The sequence below is a fragment of the Acanthisitta chloris genome, unplaced genomic scaffold, assembly GCF_000695815.1.
Source record: "Acanthisitta chloris isolate BGI_N310 unplaced genomic scaffold, ASM69581v1 scaffold38678, whole genome shotgun sequence".
Classification (NCBI taxonomy): Eukaryota; Metazoa; Chordata; class Aves; order Passeriformes; family Acanthisittidae; genus Acanthisitta; species Acanthisitta chloris.
In genome coordinates, this window is record NW_008687160.1 from 15,206 (window position 1) to 39,494 (window position 24,289).

At 42.9% G+C, this 24,289-nt stretch overlaps 1 protein-coding gene across 1 annotated transcript; it reads right to left on the bottom strand.

The window, feature by feature from the left end:
- On the bottom strand, positions 1–23,974 carry ABHD2 (abhydrolase domain containing 2). Its single transcript, XM_009080483.1, has 10 exons — positions 23,907–23,974; positions 22,935–23,135; positions 12,980–13,155; positions 11,897–12,064; positions 8,884–9,067; positions 5,214–5,306; positions 3,455–3,568; positions 2,500–2,569; positions 1,649–1,733; positions 1–751 (listed from the first exon to the last, which is right to left on the bottom strand). The coding sequence occupies exons 2-10, from the start codon at positions 23,126–23,128 to the stop codon at positions 555–557; spliced, it is 1,281 nt and encodes a 426-aa protein (XP_009078731.1). The 5' UTR covers positions 23,129–23,135; positions 23,907–23,974; the 3' UTR covers positions 1–554.
- Positions 23,975–24,289: the final 315 nt, after the last annotated feature.

Sequence of the window (24,289 nt, forward strand, 5' to 3'; positions counted from 1 at the left end):
TTCACTTGTGCAAGTGCATTCCTAGCAACTAAAAGGTTTCCCTTGAGATGGTGCAAAGCTGAAACTCCACTTGCAGTCAAGCATCTGTTTTTCAAAGCCACACTGTAGTGGCTCACAGACTGAACCACTCACTGGCTTGTGGCTTGGTACGGGGACTTTCCAGCACCCAGACAGAGCACAGAACCACAGGCACCCTGTCATCTACACCGAAACAAATGCTGCAGATCAAGTTTTTGACCAGCAGGTGAAGAAATTTTGACATTTGAAACTTTTGCTATATTAAAGCAATCAATCTTTAGCTCAGCAGCCCTGTACCAAGTCACAGTCAGCACCACAATTCAGAGCAGTAAATTACAAACCCAAGTGACTATATATGCAAAGATGCTCTGACCAGATGTTAAACTCTTGCTCTAACTCCACTTTGGAAGAAAACATTGTGATCAAACCCCAGCCACAGAATATCATGGAGAATGGAAACCTGAAGCAGCAGGTGAGGGAACAAGATGTTCCCAAAAGGGGAGATATAGTGAAGTGATCTAGAGTCTTTGGGTCAATTACTCCTGGCCAGATACAGCCTGCTCTGTGTCCGAGCAGTGAGGCTTTGTCTTCTCCCACTGGCAGATGGCATTGGCATACTGCACCACGAGCTTATCCATCCAGGTGAGAGGCTCTGGGAATAGTACAGACCCCTCAAAAAATCCCAGGTGGCCTCCATGAAGGGGCAGCACATGCATCACATTTTCTCTTTTCTCTGTAAAACAAAAAGAGGCAGAAAGTTCCAGAAGGTTAACATCTTTAAGCTGAGAATGAAACCATTTTAAGTTGCCAGGACAAGAAGGCTGCCCAAGAAATGCTGCTGGCTGGGCCCTTACAGTGATACCTGGACTGCTATTCATTCTTTAACAAACGAACATCTTAAGTTCACATGCACTGGAACTAGGAGGGAGTGTTACAGCATCATGTCAAGCTGCACTATGCTCTGACAGTGTATCACCCATCTTATTCCATGGATAGTGAAAAAAGTCCCTGTGCTTGCTTCTGTCTGAAAGCAGCTGAGGATAAATTCTCTGCTCACAGCTTCCAACCAGGGAAAGAATGAACCCTGCTTCCCTCCCTGTGCACCCACTATTTGTATGATGAAGCAGCAGTTAGCTCCCTCTTCTGAGCTTCTAAAGATAATTTGCCTCTTTCCCGTGGCTGAAGATAGACAGCTCAACTCCTTTCAAGGGAGAGATGCTAGTTCAGTGCCAAGTAAGACAGCCATCTACACCCCACATGTCATCAGCAAAGGGGGTGTTCATCTGTACTTCATCATGACTCAATCACACACCTTTCTATTTAACCCCAGTGAGGAATAATGACATGAAGAAGCATTTTTCCATCCAAGAACGTAACCTGAATCTAACCTGCTGACTATCAAACACAAGCCAAAACAGCAGAAGGTGCTTGAAAGGACTCAAGTTCTTCCTGCTCAAAGTTAGCCTTGTTAGTTCTAGTAACTAGGGATTTAAAGAGGCTTAGAACACCTCCCACAGCATTACAGATGTAAGGAGGCAAGTCAAGCTGCTTTGAAATGGTGAATCATGATGTGATAAGCAAGATGCAGGTACACAAATATGCACAGCTGGAGGAGACTGCTTCAGCATACCTGAAAGAGCTCTTGGAATTGATAGAAGACTCTCATGGACAAGAGGGTCATCAGCAGCATTAACCAACAGAAGAGGAACATAGATCTGCATCAAGAAACATGGCATAAAAGGAAAAAAAACCCCGAGTAAGGTGTTGGTATTTGAACATCAGTCTACCAACTGTAAAAAGTATCTTAGCTTAATTCAATTAAGACATCTTATTTCAGAGTTAAATATTTCCCACACACACTCAGTTGTACAAAAGAGGCAGGGGTACACCAGAGCAAACACAGAGTGAATCCCCATTCTCAGAATTCAAATACCTACACCCTATTTTGCTTTGCATTGCTTTGCACATTAGGTAGTTCAGTGTCAGCTCTGTTATGGACATCTTGGTTAAAGTTGAGGAAACTCCCTTGGAATGTCTCCATTCTCTGGATCAGTAGAACAAGTAGGAATTAGTTGCATTTGTGCAAAACTTTGGTCTGCTAAGCATCTGTCTGCCAGATATTGCCCTGAGTCTCCCACAGTGTGTAGAAAGCCTTTCTTCCTTGAAACTGCAGACACTGACACCACCCATTTCCCACCTTATCCCCATACACTCAGAGCAGCTCAGCTGAATGCATGGCTTTACCCATAGACCACTTGGTGCTACTACCTGCCAGAGGTATAAGCTCTTCAGAGCACAGAGCATTTAGCACCAGTATTAGAGGTAGCAACCAACTGAAATCCCACTCAGTATACTGTGCCTGAGGATTTCTGAAAATCCCAGCTAAGACAGCTGTGACAGGTATCAACCACAGCAACCACAGAGTATCTTCTCCCCAGTAGAGCACTGAAGGTACAAGAGCAGTCTACTGCAAGAGCTCACCCTGTGCAAGTACTGCAGGCAACTTTCCTTGTCATAGTATTCCTTCAGCGAGCTGTAGCCATGGAACTTCCTGAAATAGAGAAGACTCATTGCAATCATCTGCTTCTAGTATCCATGTGACTGTTACTTTCAAGTGAGGACATACATGCAGAAATAGGAACGATGCCTTAATTTTCACAGATGATTTTTTAATACCCAGTGCCTTTGTGAAACCCACTTCTGGCAGCACATGCCTTGATGCTTTCTGTGCTTACTCAAACCTTGTGAGAGCACAGGCAGGTCAAACATGCAAGCTGAAGACTAGCAGCCTTCAGGGCATTTCTTTTAAAGTGTCCCACTTTGCTTAATTGTACATAAAAAGAAAAATTTATGGTCTTGTTCATCTTTCCCTGAAAGCCTTTTCAAATACAAACCCACCACAGCTTATGAACCTCAAACATACTGGACAAGGCCTTCAGAATTCACTGTGGTTCCAGTTCTTTGCCAATATAGTTGTTGGTTCAAACTGGAAAGGCCTCAGGGATGGGGGCCAAGTAGGGAGATTTCCCTAGGAATGGCTGTTTTATAAGCAGCCAACAATACTGTTTGCCAAAAGTGTTATAGCTATATAACAGACAGTTTGCAGCTTCATTTTGGGAAGGGGTCAATGCACAATTTTTTGCTAGAGTTTGGAGGCAGAGCTGGCCTCTCCTTACATTACTGAAGGCATCAAGTTCAGATGTCACTGAAAAAAATGCCTCCTAAATTATTTCACAGAAGCTGTGACTGTCAATAGTAAGTTGTGTTGGTTTGGGTTTTTTTCTGCTAAGTTTTCTTCAATGTGAAGGCAAGGAAGAATCTGAGGCTGTGTTCACTGTATTTCAGCAGATTCCTACAGGCACATAAGGGGCATGCAAGAGCCACTCTGAGAAGGTACTTTCAGAGTTCTATAAAGAAACAGAATTGTCTTCCATACCTCATAACATTATCATCAATCTGCATAAGGGATGTTGCTGTATAGAGCTTGCTCAGATCAGCATCTGACAAGCTTTGTGGCTTCTTCATGTTGTTATCTCCGAAAAGAACTTGCCTGAAAGAGTAACATCAAGAATTACATCCAAGTAACACAAGAGCAACAAAGTCATGACCTGGTTCAAGAACAACAGATCTGACAAGGTAAGACCAGAATTAGGCTACATATACGTGAGGCTTTTTTGGGAGCAAGAACAGCTTATTTGTCCACTTACCTCTGCAGCAAGACATAACAGAAACCCTAGCAGTCTCCTTAGAGGAAAAACATGGGTTCCTGATATACTGAAAAACTGCATGAGGGGGCCTCAAAAGGATCTTCCCAGAACAGAGAACACTAAGGGTATGTGGGATAGAGGCTGCAAGTTAGAGGGAAGGTTCTTTGGCTTCAGACAAAGCCTGTGGGTGGTTTGGGTGAGAGCACTAGCAGTCCTGGGCATAGCATCTCCTCTACCATCTGGTCCTAGAGTCCCCCAGCAGATACCGGGTAAGCTCACACAGCAGAAACTACTTGGGACATTACCTTAGCAGAAAGCTATTTACTATGGACACTTGTCATAATTAGTTATTGCCCTCAGGAGATGATGTGTTCCTTTACCAGAACAAATTGCTCCCCTAACAAATGGAACAAAAGGCACAAGTAGGAAAGGGATTTTTATTCCCTTTCAGAGGCAGCTGCAGGGCTGAGCAGGAGGGAGGCTAGGTTTGATTTGGGGGAGTTGCCCTAGAGCACAAGTGATTATGGAAAAAGTTTACTTAACATACTTGCCTTCAAGCCAGCACTGGCTTTTTTTCTGGGTTTAATGGGAGCTTACCTAACTTCACATGTTAAATTTGATCAAGTTGTCTAAATATTTGTAAGCCTGGAATGAATTATGTAGATCATCCTACATAAGCTGCCCCAACTCCTCCTACAAGTGTTTCACACTGCACAGGAGTATAAACAAAGGACCAAAAGTTTGAAGTGACACATGCTCTTAACTGGAATGGGTCCGAGATACTCCCCTCCAAGTCAGACAACTTCAAATATACACAGATGAGGTACTTTCTTGCCCTACAAAGTACCACCCAGAGAATTTTTGATGGGGGAAAACAACAACATTGAGCATGTCACCTGTTTAGCACACACATTCCTGTTATGTGAGAGCCACGGATTGCCACAGCAGCACAGAGATCCTACAAGTACACTTGAGCTCCAGAAACAGCAACATTAAGTATTTTGCTGGCTACATGCTCTTTTCTAGAGGAACAGCTAGAAGCCAGAGCTACAGGTTTGACTATTTGCTTATTTGATAAGCAGCAGCTCCATACAGCAGATCTTGAAGATTAGTCCTACCTCAGGTAGGTGGCAGAACAAGAGGCTCCTTGAATAGGGAATTCTTTGGCTAGAAGTGAAACAGACGCAGAATACTCGACTTTGAAGTCTAATTGCAATGTTTTCCTGTGCATGTTTTCTTTATTCATTAAGCAAGTTTCCACAGAAGACAAAAAGACAACAAAGCCTGCTTTCTTCTCACAAGATGACCAAAGCTTATTCTACAGTACATTGAGATTGACAGAGTCTCCCATTCTCTGTTGGTTCATCTAAGACCAATCAAGGAACTTGTGCATATTTCAGGAGTCCTATTTCAAAGGACCAGAAAGATAAGTTCAGTATAGACATGGACCCAATCAGTACTATCAGGATAAATGATGTACTGCAGTACCTGTGAGAAAGGATGATTTTCTTCATGTTGTCTGCCATGAGGAAGTTATAAAATCTTCTACAATGATCCCACTGCATGAAGGTTTCCTGTGCCCTAGAAAAAAACACAGCGCAGAACAAACAAAGCTGTTAATGGAGATCCTGAAAGGTCAGATTAATACACCCTCTTAACATCTTACTGCAGCCTGGAGGCTATGTAAACAAACCTCCAGGCCTTCCCTGCCACAGCTTAACCTCTTCCAGGAAATGACTCCCACTTTGATCAAGTTTGTTAGTATCAGAAAACAGATCTGTAGTCTCATCTTGCACAATGTAATCAGCAGTTTTGATCAGAGCATTTAAGAGCCATTAATCAAGATACACAACACTGACAAGAAGATTTTAGTATCCTTTTGCAGAAGTTGGATGAAATGCACATAATGGAACTCCCAAGGAAAGGACTAAAACCTGTTGCTGAACACAGTGCTGTCTATCGTGTATACAGAGGAAAGAATTTGTGCAGATGTTTCCAATATGTACAGACACTACTATTTTTCAGCTTCATTAGCAGGAACTGCAGGAATAAATACTAGTTGCAGCTGCAAGTGGCATTGAAGTCTTTACTTATTCTCAAAGCAGAATAACACTTCACAGCTTATCTGCTGTTAAAACAGAATTAAAGCCATCCAGACTTCTGTGAGCTCTGCCAGATACCAGCACTCCTTTGCTATGCAGGGTCATGGGCAGGTTATAGCTTTGCTCCTAGCAGGGTTTGCTGTTACTGAGGAAACACACTATCATTTACAGAGCAACTGAAGAATGTTGGGAGCAGTCTCAGCTACTGAAGCACTCCTACCACTTACACATTAGCATACCATGAGAACTACAGCAGATTTAGCATGACCTCCCAAGCCATAACCTGCAATTCCCCTACCAGAGCAAGAGCAAGCTGTTCTCCTGTAGCTAGCCATGCTAGAGTATGGAATTATTTTTTTTTAAAAAAAAAAAACAACTTCCATATCTTTTTTTCTAGGCAGGCTATACCTACCATATTTATACCAGGGCAGGGGAATGAAAGAAGACAGGAAGATGCACATTTCTTTCTTCACAAAAGGTTTCCCAAGCAAACCTATTAAGTTATTACAAGACATTTGAACTTGAAGCTACTACATTTCCCTGCAGTTCCTGCTGTACAGCAGTACTCCCAATATGAAGTGCTGCAAGCACTGAAAAAAGGGGCAGTGTCACCTATTTTGAGGACTGCCAGGTTTCAAAGCAGAGATCTCTCCCCACAGCCCGTAGCTATGGTGAAGATGCATTCCAAAAGATCAAGCAGCAGAATCAAGCCTGTGCAGGCAGAGATTAAGGAATAAGGAGACCTGTCCCTGTTTAGCCTCAGGGAACACATTCCCCAGACTGTGTTAATTCATTAAACTAAGAGTCTCATTCTTCTGGCAGATCCTGGTGTTGCTGTTACTTTTTTGTGCCCATCTATGTGAATCACACTTAATGCTCTGGAAAGGCTTTCCTATTTGAGATCCTTTGTTCACCTTGCTCACTACCACTTTTGTCTTTCACTTGCTGAAGTTATGAAGGAGAGAAAGGCTGTACAAGCCAATATGAAAAAATGGAATTGGTAACTAACTGCCCATGTCTACCACGGTAATCCTCTTCCATATAGCTCAGAGGGCTGAAGCCAGTTATTTTAACCTACCAGGCCAAGCCCAGGAAGGCTAAGGTTTAACCAATCTATCTGGAGGTGCTTTGTACCTCCTTCCTCTCACTTCTATAAATAGGGCACAAGGCCTTCCCTCTCCTGTCTTTTGCTCAGTAGAAACTGCTTTCTCCTAGCTCTTCAGCTAATTAGCACTTAAAGCAGAAGTAGATATTAGATAGGGAGTCAAGAACTGAAAAGCCTTCCTGCTGGCTGCCCAAGTAAAGCAGAGCAGATGTTTTGTGACAGGAGGTTTGCTAGGAGATGTTTACCCAGCAGGTGGAGGCAAGAGCTCAGTAATCCACACAACCCACCCAATACTTGCATTAAACTCAGAAAAACCCCAAACTTATTTTTCCACACAAATATCCAAATGGAGTATTGTTAATCAGGTTGTCCTTGCCCTGCAAACACAAACAGCATTACTTGCAACATTTTTTTGGAGACCAGAAATACAGTATTGCGTAACTGCAGATGATGAACCAAGTGAACCTCAGCCAGATGTGATCCCTGCAAACCCTGTCTGATGGCTGCAATTAGCAAGCTGGCTTTAAAAGGATGCTCTGTGCTCCATGCCAGAACTCCAGGACAGTTAAGAACATTTCCCTTGAAACAAAACAGAACAACTGTTCCTGTAGCATCTGTTCAGATTTTAAGGGTGTGTACTAGCAGCAGATTACACACTCTTTAAGCAGAAGTCACATCTGATCTCTAAAGGGGTTAAGTATGCTGGAATATTACATCCATGTCAATCTTTTACTCACATCTTAATGCTTCCAGAAAAGCATTTTACTTTTACCTGTAAGAGCTCAATTCATAAAAGGATCTTCAGACTGATAAATACCTAACTGGTCCCTAATACAGGCAGAGCATCAGCAGCAGGGTTTCAGCTACTTTGACCACAGCTGGAAGGTTAAATTCCACTGCAAGGCGCTCACAGAGCTGCCACAGTTTCACAGTTTTTATCCACCCAAAGGACCTTGACCCAAATACCCAAGTACCAACAGCCCCTTTTGCCTTGTAAATAGTCTCATGGCTTAAAACTCCAGTTAAATTACTCTGAAGTCAGCCACACCTTAGTAATTGTCCATATGTACAGACAGTAAAAACTGAAGACAGCAGTTTAACCAGTTACACTGTTTTGATCTTCATTCGCTGTGCATACATGGGAAGTTAAAAGCACATTAGTTGAGCCACCAGTTCTCAAGCAGCAGCTCTGTGCCAGACCCTCCACCAGTACACACAAGCATTAGCACTAGGTGGAGCCATTAGAGCTCCCCAAGTGCCACAGCCTCTTGGCTGCCAGCTGGGGAGACACAGGTCAGTATTTTCAGCACACTTTAGGGCTGTAAGCTTTCTCCTCTCCACCTTCTCATTCCTGTAACAGCTGCTCCTTCTCCTCATCAGCCCACAGCACTGTGCAGTGACACACATTAAGAGGGGAGCATGGACTGACAGTGTATATGCTGCCTCTTTCCAGTCTCCCTGTGTAAAGGGGTGCCAGATGAAACTGCACATTGAAGGCAAATAAGCTATTATGAACCATGGGATACTTCTCAGAGTGATAAGACAGTATAAACTACTGCTTGCAAACCTGGTGTCAGCTCAGCAGCTGGTCATGCTGCCCATCCTGCCTGGTTAATTATGCCAGGACTGCACTGGGAATGCCTCCTCTGAGGATGTTGTAGCAATGAGACAGTGTCACACTCACAGTCCAGAAGCTGCCAGCACACACCTGGCCAAGTACAGAGAACCTGTTTGCATTGCTGACAGAAAGCTTACCTGTGCCTTTCAAACCAGCAAAGCTTCAGCTCCTCCTTCAGGAGGGTGGCACTCTGCACACTGCAGCCTGTCAGACCAGTTCAATACAAAAGAAAATCCTCCTTCACATTGTCCTTCCACATGCACCCTGGCAAAGATCTATCTGCCCCTTCCTGAACCCCAGAAGAGACCAGCATGGAGAAGCCTCCAGACCCACCTCAGTGCACTGTACCCTTGGCACACACTGACGCAGCACAGGACTCGCTCCTGGTTGGCCTGACTCTCTCCCAGGTATTTGCACACTATGTTTCCACCCAGGCTGAAGCCCACGACAACGAGCTGAGTCTGAGGGTAGGTCTTCTTGATGTAATTCACCATGGCACCAAATTCCCAGGTGCAACCTAAAAAAGAAGGACAAAGTCAAGAATCATCTTCTAACATAGATTCCCACTTCAAGCTTCAGTTGCGTGCTTGGAGTTCAGCTTCTTAACCTTTCTGACTTTTCAATAGCCTTAAGGTTTTAAGAGCTCAGATTCACACATGTGTTCATACATCTGTTTGAGTCCTGTGGAGCTTAGCTCATGCTTAGTTTTGACAGAGTGCCAAAGATGAAATTTACTTACTTAAAACTCATAGCAACAGCTAACGTGATAATTGAAACTCTTCCTTCCTAAAACAGCTTAAAAAGCAGAGTCCAGCAACACTGGGCTTGACATTTCTATCTAAGAACAGTGTATATCATTACCCTCCTGAGGCAGTTTGCCACTTCTGAAGTGGGGTACCTGGAACAGTTTGCTCCTTTGCTTTTAGCAAGACTGCCATGGATTTCTAAATCCATGCCGACATGATGAGGGGATGGAATTGCAGAGGTGGTTTGTCAGGAAGAGCTCTCAGCAGATGCTGCCCAGCCTGACTAAGCAGGTGCTCTCTACAATCAGGGGGAAACATTTAAGCAGAGGCAGCCAGCCCTTTGTAACCCCTGAAGATGTAAAGGTACTGCCGCTTCCTAAAAGACATTATGGGCATTCCTTCTTGAAGGGAAGAGGTAAGTGCTTTTATACAGGTCTGTTTTGCTCCCAGCAAACACCCACTTGCATCCCACATGCTGCAGGCACCAAGGGGTTCTGGCAGCAGTGGCATCTTCCAATTCTTTGACAGACTTGAAGGCCTCAACACATGCAATATCTGAGTACCTACAGATATTCCCCCGGCCTTTGAGTATGAGAAAAGGAAACATGGAGAAGCAGCTGCAAAACTGATGGCATTAGTACACTGGTATCAACTGTCTGTGCACTTTGTTAACATTCCCATTGGATTTAAGACTGCAAACCACAGGAAGCACCACATGAACAACAAATAAAACTCCAGACGCCTCTTCCTGTCTAGAGTCAGAAATTCAGCTCTATCCTGTGGAACCTGTCCAGAGAGATAAATCCTAAGAGGTGGGATTCTACCCTGTGCCAACCTAATACTGCTCCAGTGGGTCCTCACCCCAGCTGCAGCACGTCAGCTAGACATCACACTCAGGCTTTAGCTAGCTCTGAAGTAAACTCTCAGTAAAAAGGGTTTGTTTGCTTCAGTGGAACAGCAAGCTCCTGGCTGAGCCAATCCAGCAGGGCTTGGGCACTTCCTTGTGAACAGGCTTAATGAGCAATTTTCCTCAAGATAACAAATGCTGCATTGCTCTGGTTTCCTCTGGAAGAAGCCAGCAGTCAAAATACTTTAGTGCTTGACCTTCACAATTTCAAGGCAGCTCAGAAATCCAAAATTAGAATAGCAACAGGTCAAGCTTGATGTAGAGACTGGATTCAGTGAATCCCAAATTTAGGCTGGAAGTTTCAGTGAATCCCAAATTTGGACTATTTGCTCCTCAACAAATATGTCTGGAATACAACAAAGTTGGAAGGACACTGTGATATTTGGGCTGGAGGCAGAGTAAAACCTGCTTATGGTCTTGCTGGCACTTTACTTAAGAAGCAACTCTGCCAAATGATTTACTGTCTTACTCAAAGGAAGTGCTAGGCATTCCTTGCCCCTTCCAAGGCTATAAAAGACTCAGAAAGCTGTATCTCAAGAGAGGCACTACAGAACAACTCCCTGAGGTCTTAAGCAAAGCTCTCAACTTCTATCAAAAAAGCACATGCTTTGAGGAGGACAAACTTAGTTCCCAAGACATGTTAGGTTTGCAGCCATTAACAGCCAAGGCCCTCGATACAAACGGACTTACTTGGTGTTCCTGAAGTGTTTTCCACTGAGGAGTGGATTTTATAATTCTAAAACAAGCAGAGCATTACAGCCTATTTGCTTGCCAGACTCAGAATCCCAAAGCGCAGTATTTCTATTTTGACAATTCAACTGTTCAAGATAAACATTCTGTTAATCAAAGCTCTAAGCAGTATCTTAGTTATCTTCAAAAAATAAAGCCTAACAGAAGTCTCCTAAACCCACAACTGACTCCTGACAGTGTAATTAAGATATTTACAGTAAAGATGGACATGAGGGCTCAAGAGAGCTCAGGAACAAGCAGGCTAGGTCACAGGCAAAAAGACTACAATCTACAAAAATCATGTTACTCACTAACAGGGCAGTTGAAACTGGCTGAAATCACGCTTAACACAGTTTCAATCCTCTACTCCTTTTAATTTCTAAGTTAAGAGACTTCCTTATACCCAAGGTGGAAGCCCAAAATCAGGTAACACATGGTAGCTTTACTGTCATACTGTAGAACTGTAGCTGTTTCTTGATACTGTGTTACAACCATGGACCAACCCTCATGCCTCCCTCCTAGGATAGAAATGTACTTTCTGGATAGGCTGGTACAAACTCCTCTTGGATTGCCTTTTACAAAGCCTCAGAAGTGGTGTTTAATCCTCCAGAGACAGGTTTGTTTGACATTCCACTGAATGACAAATTCAGCAATTTGTCAGATGCTGACAATTTCAGCATCTCTAAAATCATTAAAGCAGGCTCTTAGTAGCCACAAGAACTTTTCTTTCCAATAAACTTCCTCCTTGATTACAACACATGTGTATGAGCTGGCAGAAGAGACAAGATGTGAATCCAGTATTAGCCTCCCCTCTTCCTCCTATGTAAGTTCACTTCAGTTCCAAACAGTACCAAATATTATCTTCGTTCAGGTACAGCAGTTGTGTTACCCTGAAGGAAGCTGATCACGCCCTAGAAACTCCACAAGGCTGAAAACAGGTCCCCAGGTCCCACGGAGTACCTACCATACGTGAACATTCTTGGAGAAGTGAGCTCAATATTTGGTAAGGCTCCCAAGTGATTCAGGACAGCACATCTGTACCCATTTTTCTGGGCATAATCAACAAACGTGCGGATGTACTGCTTCTCACTGTGGTTAGCAATGCCTGGGCAGATCACCATCGTGACATCCTCTGTGCACAGAAAGAGAGGGAAGTTAAGTAAATGTCACTTCATGCAAATTAAGAGATTCAGAAGGCTTCTATTTCAGATCCGTGGGAAACCATCTACCACAAGCAAGCTAAAATTCCTCCCAGTCTGCCAAAAATCCCATATTGGGACAGGAGAACAGCAGCTCTAGTGCTACAGATGTGAAAAAGTAATTCATGCTACAGGAGATGAACAGTTTTTGACTTCAGGGAAAGCTGTACAAACAGTTCTACAGGCACTGCCTAGAGACCAAAAGTATATTCTTCCCTTTGAAGGACATTTTTGACATGACACGTGTTCTGCCTTCTGACAGCTTGTCGTGACTGCAACGTGTGTGGAAGCTGTGGAGCCTAGAGCTCGTTCATGCGCCAAGCTGAAGGGCTGTGCTATTTTCCCCTCATTTCCCTTCCAGAGCTGGGTGTAACAGATCTTCAAAATGAAGCTTTGCTAAGTACAGACATTCTGATCAGCTGACATTAACCATCATCTACTTTGTGGCTAATCTAATGATATTTGATCTGCTGACACTGTTCACTAGTTTAACAAGATATCATTTCATCAACTAAGAAAGTAATTGTTGTAATTCAAGTAAGGACAGTAAATTACATTCAGGATTAGCATATGTGCTTCCAATTAGCTATCACCCTTATGTGCAAAGCTCCAGCTCTAGCCACTGAATGTTTGCCTCATTACAAAAGCACTGCTCAGATTCTCTTCAGCAGTAAAGATAACAGTAACTGTTCTAGTACAGCGTTGTACCGCGAGGATCCCACACTGACAGATAAGAAATCTGCTTTTTCTGAAGGCCAAATGGGAGTCAAGGGCTCTATCCTCATCCACACCCCAGCGCACAGAATCAAGGTTATCAGCTAGATGCAGCCAGCAGCTGTTTGACTGACCTCCAGTGCAGTGCTCAGACCGTGGCTCAAAGAGATCAAAGGTGGCTGTGGCTCCATCTGGCATCGTGAGGTACTTGCGAAGTCCATACGGATGTGGTGATCTCACTCTCCCCATTTTTCCGTATAGGGCAGTCTGGATATGTCCACTCTTGCCCCAGATCAGGGGTGGAATGTACCTGAAAGGCAGTAATTTAATTGCTTACCCCTGCTGCGTTAACGAGCCTTTGAGAACAGATAAGCACTCTCATAACAAATCTCTCCCTTGCTACCAAATATAGTAACACACATGGAACTGTTTTTCCTACACCTGAACTGGCAGCACTGATCTTTGCAACCTTACACAAGGAGAGAGACCAAAATGCTCTCAAGGCTGAGAAAACAACACTGAGAGCAGCAGCAGAAGCTGAAACCAGACATTCCTCTGTATTGAGATGTTAAATGCACAAATGCTTCTCACTAAATACACAGAGACCTTGTGCCTCGCTGAGATTGGGACAGCAAGTTGCTACCCAACCACACCGACCTCCAGAACTGTAAAATGCTGTAAATCTGTTTTAATTGAAACACTGAAGCCTGCTGGGTTGAGCTACATGAACTTGTGCAAGCACTTGACAGCACAAGTCACTGGTAGAAACGACAGGATTCACAGCAAGTTCTAAGAGACCGAAAACCCTGAGACTTGATGGTTGGGGACCGTTTTAACACAAAACTGCTTTACTAAATTAACCAAAGAGCACAGTATAGATTGATTTTGGCTCTCAGAGTTAGGTAAAGCTGGGACAGCTTTAAGAGAATCAGTCAGAACTAGCCAAACTTCACTGAAAAATTAATCCCTTTCAATAAGAGGGGTGAATCTACCATTTATGTTTGTTTACCAAGGGCATATTAAAGCTAGGTGACAAAACAGATTGTCTTTCTTTTCCTAGCACACTGGCCCTAAAAAAGATATGTGAGAAACACAGCTATGAGCTGGAAGGCATTAAAGGCTTAGTTATCAGGTTTTTTTAGTACAAGCAGAGCTGCAAGTGGTTTAACAGGAAACATACTGTGCCCTACCACCACCATGTGGGTAAGTCACCTGGCAAAGGAGACTGCGTCGACGCCTTGAAAAAGCTAGTTACATCAGCTCTTGAGCAGGAAATCATGAATGATTTATTGTTTAGGGGAATAGCAGTCCCATGGGACACACTCCCAATTAAGGAACTGTGGTCTGTGCTGCAAAAACAGGGTATGCAGAAGCAGCTTGAGAGCTGCAGACACCACCCTGGACCCTGAGAGATTAGCAACTCCCTCCTTGTTGTGTTTAGGGCTTCCTGCAATTATTCCCTTTGACTTCTCGAGGCCACATGAAGCAGAGATCATGTTCTTCCCTGTTCAGAGAAAACTAGGCAGCTCAGGACTCAAGTTTACTACTTAAGCCCATAATCCACCAGAATGTGACAGAAACCTTACCTTCGTGCTCTGACACTACCTACTCACAGAGCTGGACCCTGCCCATGCCAACTCTTATGTGTCATATCCTCTACTCCCTCTTCCCCCGCACACTCCTTAAAAAGAATTCCTATGAAACAAGAACTATTCAGGCTCATTTAGCAAGACAAGAGCAGCAGTATGGTCCTTCTCCCTGTTTTCTTCCCTCATCCATGAGGGAGACTTCTCACAGCAAAAGCAACACAGAAGTTCACTGTAGTTTCACTGAAGTTTTTGCACGCACACTTCCCAAAGAGATCCAAAATAGATTCCTGTAGAAGTAGATACTTTAATAAACATTGCAAAAGGTGATGCCTGCAACCTTGTAAATCAGCCCTCAGTGCATCTTGGATTTGATCACTCAACTATAAATCTTCTCAAAGGATCCATGTGAGGCCAGTAGCACTACTTATCTTCTATCAGCCCAGCACCTCTGACTTGGGAGATGTGCACTGGGTCTTGCCAGGCACAACCTGCAGCTGTGCAGAGCTTCCCAGCAATGACAGACTGTACAAGCTCATCCTCTGCAATTGCCGGTAGAGATGGAAAGTAATCAGTGGATCCATTCCCACAATTCAAAGTAAATATCCATTGGGATAGTGCAGTCAGAGTAAACAAGGCTGCACAAGAACTACAAATGGTTCTGCTGAAGTTACATATAGCTCAGTGCAGAGGGTTTTGAACACAACTGTTACGGCAGATGGAAGAGACACTGCTCTTCTAATAGAAGGAAAAGCAGCTGGCTTCACCCCAGTTGTTCCCTTTACAACCAGTTCAGGTCAGTAGCCATACCCCACACTAAACATCGCTTGATTTGGATTTTTACCTGTTCCCACTCGCCCTGACATGCCTTACAGATGGGCTGTGTTAGGAGCTTTTGAGGGGAGATGACAACTACAACCTATAATAAGAATTTGCAGCTCTTTGAGAAGAGACTCAGGTGTCAACATCATTGCATGGTTTCCATCCCTAGGTAAGTGCATGCATTGGAGAGTTTTGGTGATTCTGCTTCTATACAGTGCAAAGATTATCCCAACAATCTTACCCCATAGGGTTAAAGAGGAAAGCAATTTCTCCAGCTACTGCAGCTAAGTTATACAGCTGTCACTGATTACTGCTACCCTCTTGATGATGAGACCATAAATAAATAAATAAATAAAATCAAGTATCTCTGCAAGCCCCAATCCTTTCCTTGTACTTCACCTACAGGTCAGTTTCCAGCTACAGGTTACCATCATCCACTGGAACAGATGCAGCAGCACATACCACAGGATGTTGTTAGAGAGAAAACTGGAAGAGTCTTCAAAGCCTCACCACCACTGCCAGAGTTTAAATGAAGACAAATGGCTTCAACCATACTGCTTACCACAGCCTGCCTCCTTAGGTCACAGATGGTTTGTCAGGGGAAAGAAACAGCCAAACTTGCCTTTGAATAGCCCAGCTGGAGGTTACCAGAGTACTGATCTACAATAAGTCAAACCTTTATGCTGCTTTTATAGGCAAACAGCACATGCAGTTTCATTGATACGTTCTTCACCCAACGCAGGAATTCCTGTGACTCAATCCATAATAATGGACAAATGATACCTACAGGTTTCACATCTTCCTCAAAGCTAAAACTGTGTCAAGCTCTATGGACAAGGGAGCATACACTGTTGCTCCCTTAAGAGGGCACAAGTGTTTGAGCACCCTATGGACCAAGTCAAATACCCAGCTTGTCTTTTATGATGCTAACTCCAGTCAGCTGCTTAAGCATCACATTGCCTGCAGCAAAGACGGCTTGTTAGTCATTCTGCATGTAGCTACACTCCTCGATAAATATTCAAAGGTCAACCTTTAGCATGAGTAATGTGCATAGTACGCTGCTGCAGAGATTTGTTACTCCTACTTAGGCACATCAAGTATATTTCTACAGTTTGCACTTTGAAACAAAGCAGTTGAAGCTCTGAAATACTTGCCAGTGTTTGACCAGAAGCTGTTATCTCACCAATCTTTTCGTTTAGGCCCATCAGCCTTTAAGCAACAGACTTGTGGTGATGCAAATAGCCTAAAATGCCTTAAGTATTCAGGCTCCAAGAGACTGAACACAAGACTTCAACAAGGAGGGGGGAAGAAGTTGCATAGATCATATAGATCTTGCATCATCAGTGAAAAACTAAGACTAAAACTTACCTTACAAGATTAATGCACAAACTAGCAGCTATTAAAAATATTACTTCCATTTAGCAAGATAAGCTGCCAATCTAACCTACTACAAAATCCTATAAAGCCTTGACAGTAACAGTGATTCCTCTATCACTGAATTCAGGTAAAAATCTGTCCTCAGCTGAGGTAAAAGCATCTTTATAAGCTACAGCAGAATCAGATGTATGATCTGTCACACTGTTTCTGCTGACCCTCTGTTTTGGCAATGGACAAATCTGTTTTTGCAATCTTCGTGTAAGTGACTTCTATCTACATCTTTCAGTGAAAAAGTCTACAAGAACTTCCAAGACTTTGGTATTGAGCCTAACAGAGCAAGACTGTACAGGATTGAAGGTTGTGACATTTTTATACAGGGTTTGTGTAGACTTTCAGCTTGCTTTTACTAACACCACTCCGAGAGCAGAGCATACACAGAACTCTTCAGCCATGAAGGTACATGATACCACAGTGGTGAGGGGAAAAGCCTTGCCAGAAATTGTGCAAGAGTTCTCACCCTCTGAAATCACAGAGCAGATAAATTTTATTTAAGCCTATTCTGTGAAAAATAGTTCCAGAGATATCTCCATAGTCAACCCAGCTGAAAAAAAAACAACTAGCTATGCAGTGCCGATAGCAATAGCCAGCACAGATTGTTTTGTAGTGAAGCCAGCATTCCTCCTGGCAAACAGCTGAAGAGATGCTCCTGCAAAACAATCATCCTGCAGGCAGAAGAACATGTACTCACGGTATTTTTCTTGTGGTTTACCTTAAGAAAACAAGAGCAGCAGGATGTGACACACGGAAACACAACCACGCAGACTGAGCAACTAAGTAGTGTTCAGTTTAAGGAGCATTCAAGTACTGCCCTTTAGATTTTATGCTAAAACTATCACTACTGCTAAATCTAACCATGCCCTCCAAACAAGGGTCCTTGTCTCAAAAGCAGGTGACTTCCCTCCAGCATTGATAATCAGAAACCAGGGAAAAGTGCTCAAGGACACAATAGACTTCAAGTCTTCTATGTCTGCTACAAACCAGAGGGGTTTTGAAAGCAGTGTACTGTGGAGATTACCCCAGCAGAGCAAGCTTCAATGCATGGAGAGGATTCACTGTGTTCCTCAGCCTATCCTGTTCCAGTGAAGCTGCTCACTGACATACACGAGCCCAGGAACAACACCATGTCTATAAGCAGCATTTCCACTGTTCTGCAATAGCAGCTTATGGTGACAAGCTGAGCAGCCAGCTGGGTGGTGAACAGCAGTCAGGAAGGTCTCTTGCTAAGACCTCCACACAAGGACAAGGATAATGTACTACAAAAACACAGACAAGTATGCACTGATAATAAAAACATCCAAAGGCAAAGTTGTGTTGTACTAGAAAGGGAAATTTTTATTCCTGTGAAATAAGAACGGCTTTCCAGTTTGCTCCAGACCCAAAGGCTTAACTGACTCATTTTCCTGTCTTGGTTTGCTCAGTTGCAATAGATAGCACACACTCTAAGATAAATATTTGAAGCAGTTCAGTTACAGCTTGCAGTAACCAGCCCTATAACTTCCATTAACAGGATTCTGCAACAGAAGGCAAACAGGAGAACAGGCCTGGGGATGCTAGTTACTTATCATGGAAGCTGAGTTACATGGCACAACAAGTACAGAGTTCATCAGTCTTAACTGGCTAAGTGAATGCACAGCCAGTTACATAAACCTGCTCACAAATGCTAGTGTTTTAGCTCCAAAGCTGCATTTCAGCTGTGCAGGCAGCCCCATATCTTGATAGGTGTCTGCCCAACAGTGCCTGAGAGCAAGAGAATTCCTAGATGTTTCACAAATATTTCTCCTAGCATTTTAATATTTAAATCTACAATCACAGGTTGGAGTTGTTTAAGTTTAGAGGTTCTCAGGCAGTAGATTATAATTTTAGAGCACATACATCACCCAGTATGCAGGAATTTAGAAAAGCAACAGCTGTATAAGCAGCTCACACAAAGCACATAAAAACTGTGCTATTTTTATTAGCAGGCATCAGCATTCAGGTCCTCAAAGATCTGAAGTGGAAGTTCAGCAACAGGCTTATTTCTGGAGCATTACTTCATTTCATCTGAGGAGATTAACACTTTAAACATTAACTCTTACATGGCCTTTGATGTGCTGTAGTGCTTTGGATACTGATGGTGAGAAAGTAGAGCCTACAATTTGTCCATGTCAGGGACACCCTGAGAGCTGCACTACAACAGGTGACTGGTTAATTTTTCCCCTCTACAGAGCAGTTAGGAGGTATTTAAAGAATGCTTTATAAATCAAACTCTGAACCTTGCCCTTTAGTTGATGCTAGTGAATGCAATTTGAATTCCAATCAAGAAAACTCATCTAAAAGTCTGCAGGGTTCAACCACCTCCCCCAAATATGTAGAAAGCAGCTTTCAGCTTAGCTACAATGTTCAATGTGATGAAGACACAGCAAATATGTAATATGAAAATTTAAGCAGCTTACAGAGTTCCCACATCTCCCAAGCCTCCAAAAGAGAAACCAACCTAAGAGGAATAGAAGTTTTTGCTGCCTATAGAAACTCTATGAAGTCAGAAGTATACAAAGTGCAGACTGGAATCCCACAGTTAAACCACCTCCTTCACCATTTAGGCAGCTTTTATTTAGTGAAGTCATCATGCCCCTCCTCAACCTTCAGTGACTGCAAGGAGTATTTTAGACAAAACAAGGCATGAAGATTACAGCATTTACAGTCTTCCTTGTACTGATAAGAGCTGGAGAACACCAGGCTGCTGCCAATGCCACAGCACAGCACCCAGCAAGAACTCAAGACCCCCCGAGGCTGCTTCTCTCCCCAAGGTCAATGCTTCAGCTTACCAATAGGGAGCTGCCACTCTTTTCTACCTCTCAGCATGTTCACCTGCCAAAGCTTCAGGGGTAACACTGTTGTTCTAGTTTATTATTCTCCTGGAAGTGTTCGTCCCAGGGTAAAACACTAAGGAGTTGACAGGAATCAAACACTGCTTGCTATTAGATGGAAGAAAAGAACACTGAAAAGCTTGAAGACGGCTTTTCTGAGTACTTGTCTCTTTGCATCTAAGAGAAATGCAGTGACAGTGCAAAAGAGTCTTCTGGTACCAGGCAGCCTGCTTATCCAGTATAGGTTAGTGTGCAAACAAAGGATAAGAAGGATGTAGGCTGGATCTTTGACAGTGTTTACTAACAGGCTTGACAGTCATTTGCCTCAATCTTTGAGGAGCTTGCCTTTATTGATGATAAAAAGTGTGTAGACAGCAAGGATAATTATTTTCGATAGGGATGACACGTGCCACATCTCCACAGAAGTAAGGATTCACACACCTGATGGTAGAATAAACTGCAAGCAGCCAAAAATGTCTAGCCCCGTACAGCAAGCATTAGCCAAATTTATCCTCATGAATCAAAGAGCCAACACTGCATTTCTAGGGGAATAAGAGCAGATGAAGGACTTTCTGTACCCATTTGAAAGACAGGAAAAGGAGACAGCTGCAGCCATGGGTTAGGCCCAAGTGCTCAAGGGCACCAATAGCTGTGCTGATTTGCAAGAGCTTCCATGCAAGAAGCAGTAATTTGAATGAAAAAGGGTCTGATTATGCTACTCCACTTGATAAACTAAAGCGCAGAGCTGGACAGCGGCAGAAAAAGGGAAATAGAGGGAAGGAAACGTGAGCTCCAGGAAGACAGATTCTCTTGCTTACCAATGTTTGATCTGTAGAAAGCTCCTAGCAGTTTAGAGGCCTGTAAAAAGCAATACTAACATCTGCAAGTACAAGGCACCTGGCACGCAGCCATCTCAGTTCTACAATTCAAAGTTCTTAAATTATTCATCCAACACCACTTGGCTGGATAACACTATGGTTACAGTGTACTGAATCAGTCCATAGGTGAGGATGGTGCCATGAAGTGAGAATAAAGTCCTAAAGTGTTTTCTCCAAATATTTTTGAACACCTGCACAGATAGAATAACTTAGCCTACTTCTGCTTTCTTGCTACCACTCTGCTTCTCCCAGCAGTGTCCTCTGTCCTTCCTCCCTTATGCATAAGGGAGCTGAACAAACCAGGTCTGAAAGCCAGTTCACAGCTGTGAACATTCTTCTGTAGAAAAGAATTGGTCATATAACAGATCTGACAACAAACCCAGTACTGATATAACAGAAGGGATTGCTGGGCTACTTATTTTGCTTTCATGGTAGAATTTGAAAAGAGCTGCTTAATCAGCTTTCCTAACACTCTGAATAATTAGCAAGTAATCAAAGCCTTGCAAGATTTTTTCAGTGGAGTATGGCACAAGCTGTTTTCACATAGCTTTCTGCTAATTAGTCCTACAAACTGTTTCATGCATAATCGCAGGAATTTAAATATATTTGTTCCCCTTTAGTCTCCAGGTGACTTTCATGCCTAAAGACAGGATTTCTTTGATTTTTTCTAATTTTTGCATTGAAAAAGTCTGTGATAACATCAATAGAATTGCAAAAAAAAAAAAAAAATCACATATACATCTTAGATTTGTTCTGCCTGTAAACCTTTCCAATCCTCAACAGCAATTATATTTCTGTCTTCCCTAATATAGGTATGGAGGCAAGAGGACTGAATAGCTACCTACTGACACATTTTGGTTTAGCTTGTTTCAGATGAATTTGCTTCCTGAGGTCATAGAAGCCTTTCAGACAATATTCTGCCCAAGAACCATGTATTGGAGGAGATCACTGCTATAGTTTCAGAGAAGTTGGCAAACCTGAGCTCAGCTAATACAGAAAGCAAATGATGCACGACTGCACACTAACACAACACCAGGGCTCTGCAAGAAGCTCTTCACTCCTGCAATTAATGCACAACAGATGTCTAAAAACTGCGTTTTCAGTCTTTAGGGAATGCTTTGTTCTCCAGCAGAGTCAAAAACATGGCTCTAATACAGTAGTGCTGTGCTGAGACAACAAAGCTGAAGTAAGAGTAAAATGGACTCTGAAATAGCTTACAATCTATCGCCAAAGATTAGCCTGATAATAAGCCTTCAAGAACAATAATCAGCACAGTTTCATGCTTGTTCCTTCAGTAACTGGGGACATGTCAATCTGGAGTGCAACACTGAGATGGTTAAGTGTCTAAGGCACCAAGTAACTCAAAACTCCTTAAGGCTGTTCTTAGGGAAGCAATTGCTTTGCAGTTAAGGCATTAGATATGATCAAGAATCCAAACACTTATGTTACTACCAAACCTGCAGTGCATCATAGAACCCATTTTGGGTACCAGTCTAAAAAGAGATAATGCTTGTGTTTCCTCTAGGAGTTTACAGACCCCATGGACTAAGATCTCACAACTCATGTAATCAAGGCACCTAACAGCACTGCTAAAAGCCTCTCATCTCCCCTAGAATGACTACCATTAAGTCAGTTTGACTTTTGAGATCCAAAAGGAAAGTTCATGCAGCTGCACTCAGCACTTACTCGATAATTGATGTATTTAGGGCTTCTAAATAGGACTTGCAAGTTTCCAAAGTGATTGCAGAAGAGAAACACTGTAATCAGAAGTCCTTGTCCCTCCAAAGCCTCATGAAATTGTACTAAATGCTTCCTATTACTGGTGAGGGTTATTGGTGAGGTAAGGGCAGCTGCACTGATTTTGGAGGCCCTAGAAGGGAAGGTCAAGGATCAGCCTGCTCAAATACACAGCTGACATAAGGTCAACTTGAAAGTGAATTCAACAGGCTTGGAGCTGACCAGTATGTCATTACTTTATTAAACTAGTTATGAGATACTCTACTCGGTAATAAATTTCATTATTTTTCAATCAACTTAAGGCACTTCAAATAAGAGAAGGTACTTTAAGACTAATAGCCACCCCTGTGCTCATTCTAAGTACACTGATACACCATGAAAACATTTCCTTCCTGTGAGTCCCAACAGATTCCTTCCCTAATAAAGGAGTACAAGAACAGGAACAAGTGGTAGCTGCATCCATCCATCCATCCATCCATCCCTCCTCAGTTTCCACAGATAGTGGCTATACAGTGCTGGTATAGTATATCAGCATAAAGCTTCTAAAGATGGACAGCAATGACTTTTCTTATGCATCCATGGAGAGCCATGTACCAGGCCTGGTCCCAAATCCAGGTACCTGGAACACTAACAACAAGATTGACTTGGAATAGGTTCATTTTACCAAGATAATATCCCAACATTCATTTGCACCCAGGTTTAAAAAACAATCCAGGCAGAAGAATGGATAAGTGCAGCTGCTCTTCCTATAACACAGGTCAACATGGAAAAATATATACTTACTCTTTGGTCAGAAGTGGGCAGGATTTGAGCAGGAAACGGGCCAAAGCAGAGTCCTGGTAAATGAGTTCAGGAGGGGCAGTTGGGCTTTTCAAATTCAGGCAGCGAACAATAACATACAGCACAGCTGCAACTGCAGCAAGCTTCACCCCATCAAACACTGCTGGCAGCTCAGAGGTTTCCAGTATTGTACTCATTTTGAGCCTGGAGATAAAACACAACATTAAAGCTTTTTGAACTCTGCTGTTGGATATGAATATCAACTGTCATGTTAAATATACCACTGCGCTAACCAACTAAATTTGTGGCACAACACTGCTAAAAAGTCCTAGTGTATCAACTCAGACTAGCAACTTAGAGGTTGAAAGGAAGTTTATTTTCTACTGCTCTAAACACCCTGACGAACAGAAGCAATAGAAACTGGATTATGATCAGTTGGGAAGGAGATTTATTCCTAATCAGTGCTGCACTAGAATTTCAACAGTGTCTCAGGTGTCAAACCCTAGTCTGCAGCCAGTCAATACCTTCAGGATCTTAGCCAAGACTACTCAGCTCAAACAGAAGCCAGGTGAAAAGCCAGGCTATAAAGGCACCTCAGCAGCTTCGGATGTGTTTCTTCACAGATATACAAGCCAGACTTGAAAAGAACTTGAATTATTGTGTTAGCACCTCATCCCAAGTTAAAATTCCAGCATTTCTTTCAATTCACTGCAGTTCTGCAGCTGAAGGACTAGATCAGTATCTAGTCTTTCAAAGGCTACAGAGTAAAGGAACAGAGGCAGTGAAAAGAATTTAAAAACTTAATTTCCTTCCAGCTTGAAATCAAATTCTTCAACTCATCCAGCTTCTTTTGAACACACAGTCCAAACACCTGGCTGCAATTATTGTCGAAGGGGCAGGTTTCTCCCTGGATCTGTCCTCAGTCACATGGGCAACCCAAGTAAGATAACAACTGACAAGCTAAGTCTTACCGACTTCAGTTTTCTTCAAGCTAGAAATAATTGCCAGTCTTCAGCAGAATTGTCACTGTCTGGATCCACGTGCTACCTGAGTCAGCCTGTGAGGGGTAAAAAAGCAAACTGGTTGTTACTGATAAAGTTTTGTCTCTCAGCTAAAACACCACCAACTAATACAAAGGTCCCATCAGACTTTGCAACTGATTTGTGTAGCCAGTTATAACCACTTCAACTCTGACCCATCTCCATCAGAAATCTCTTGCCTGCGGACAGACTTCAAACTAGATCACTTGCCCACAGCATATCAATTCAGCTGCAGTATGCAAATACACCTTCATGAGCAGAGGCAGACAAAACAATACTGAAAACCAGAGCAGCTCCAGAGGAAAGCCAAGCCATGAA

Coding starts and splice junctions, on each gene's coding strand:
- ABHD2 (XM_009080483.1), bottom strand. CDS start 23,128: ATGAGTACAATACTGGAAACCTCTGAGCTGCCAGCAGTGTTTGATGGG. Junction 12,065..12,979: donor GTCTGAGCACTGCACTGGAG/GTCAGTCAAACA, acceptor TTCTGTGCACAG/AGGATGTCACGATGGTGATC. Junction 3,569..5,213: donor AAAATCATCCTTTCTCACAG/GTACTGCAGTAC, acceptor TTACTCTTTCAG/GCAAGTTCTTTTCGGAGATA.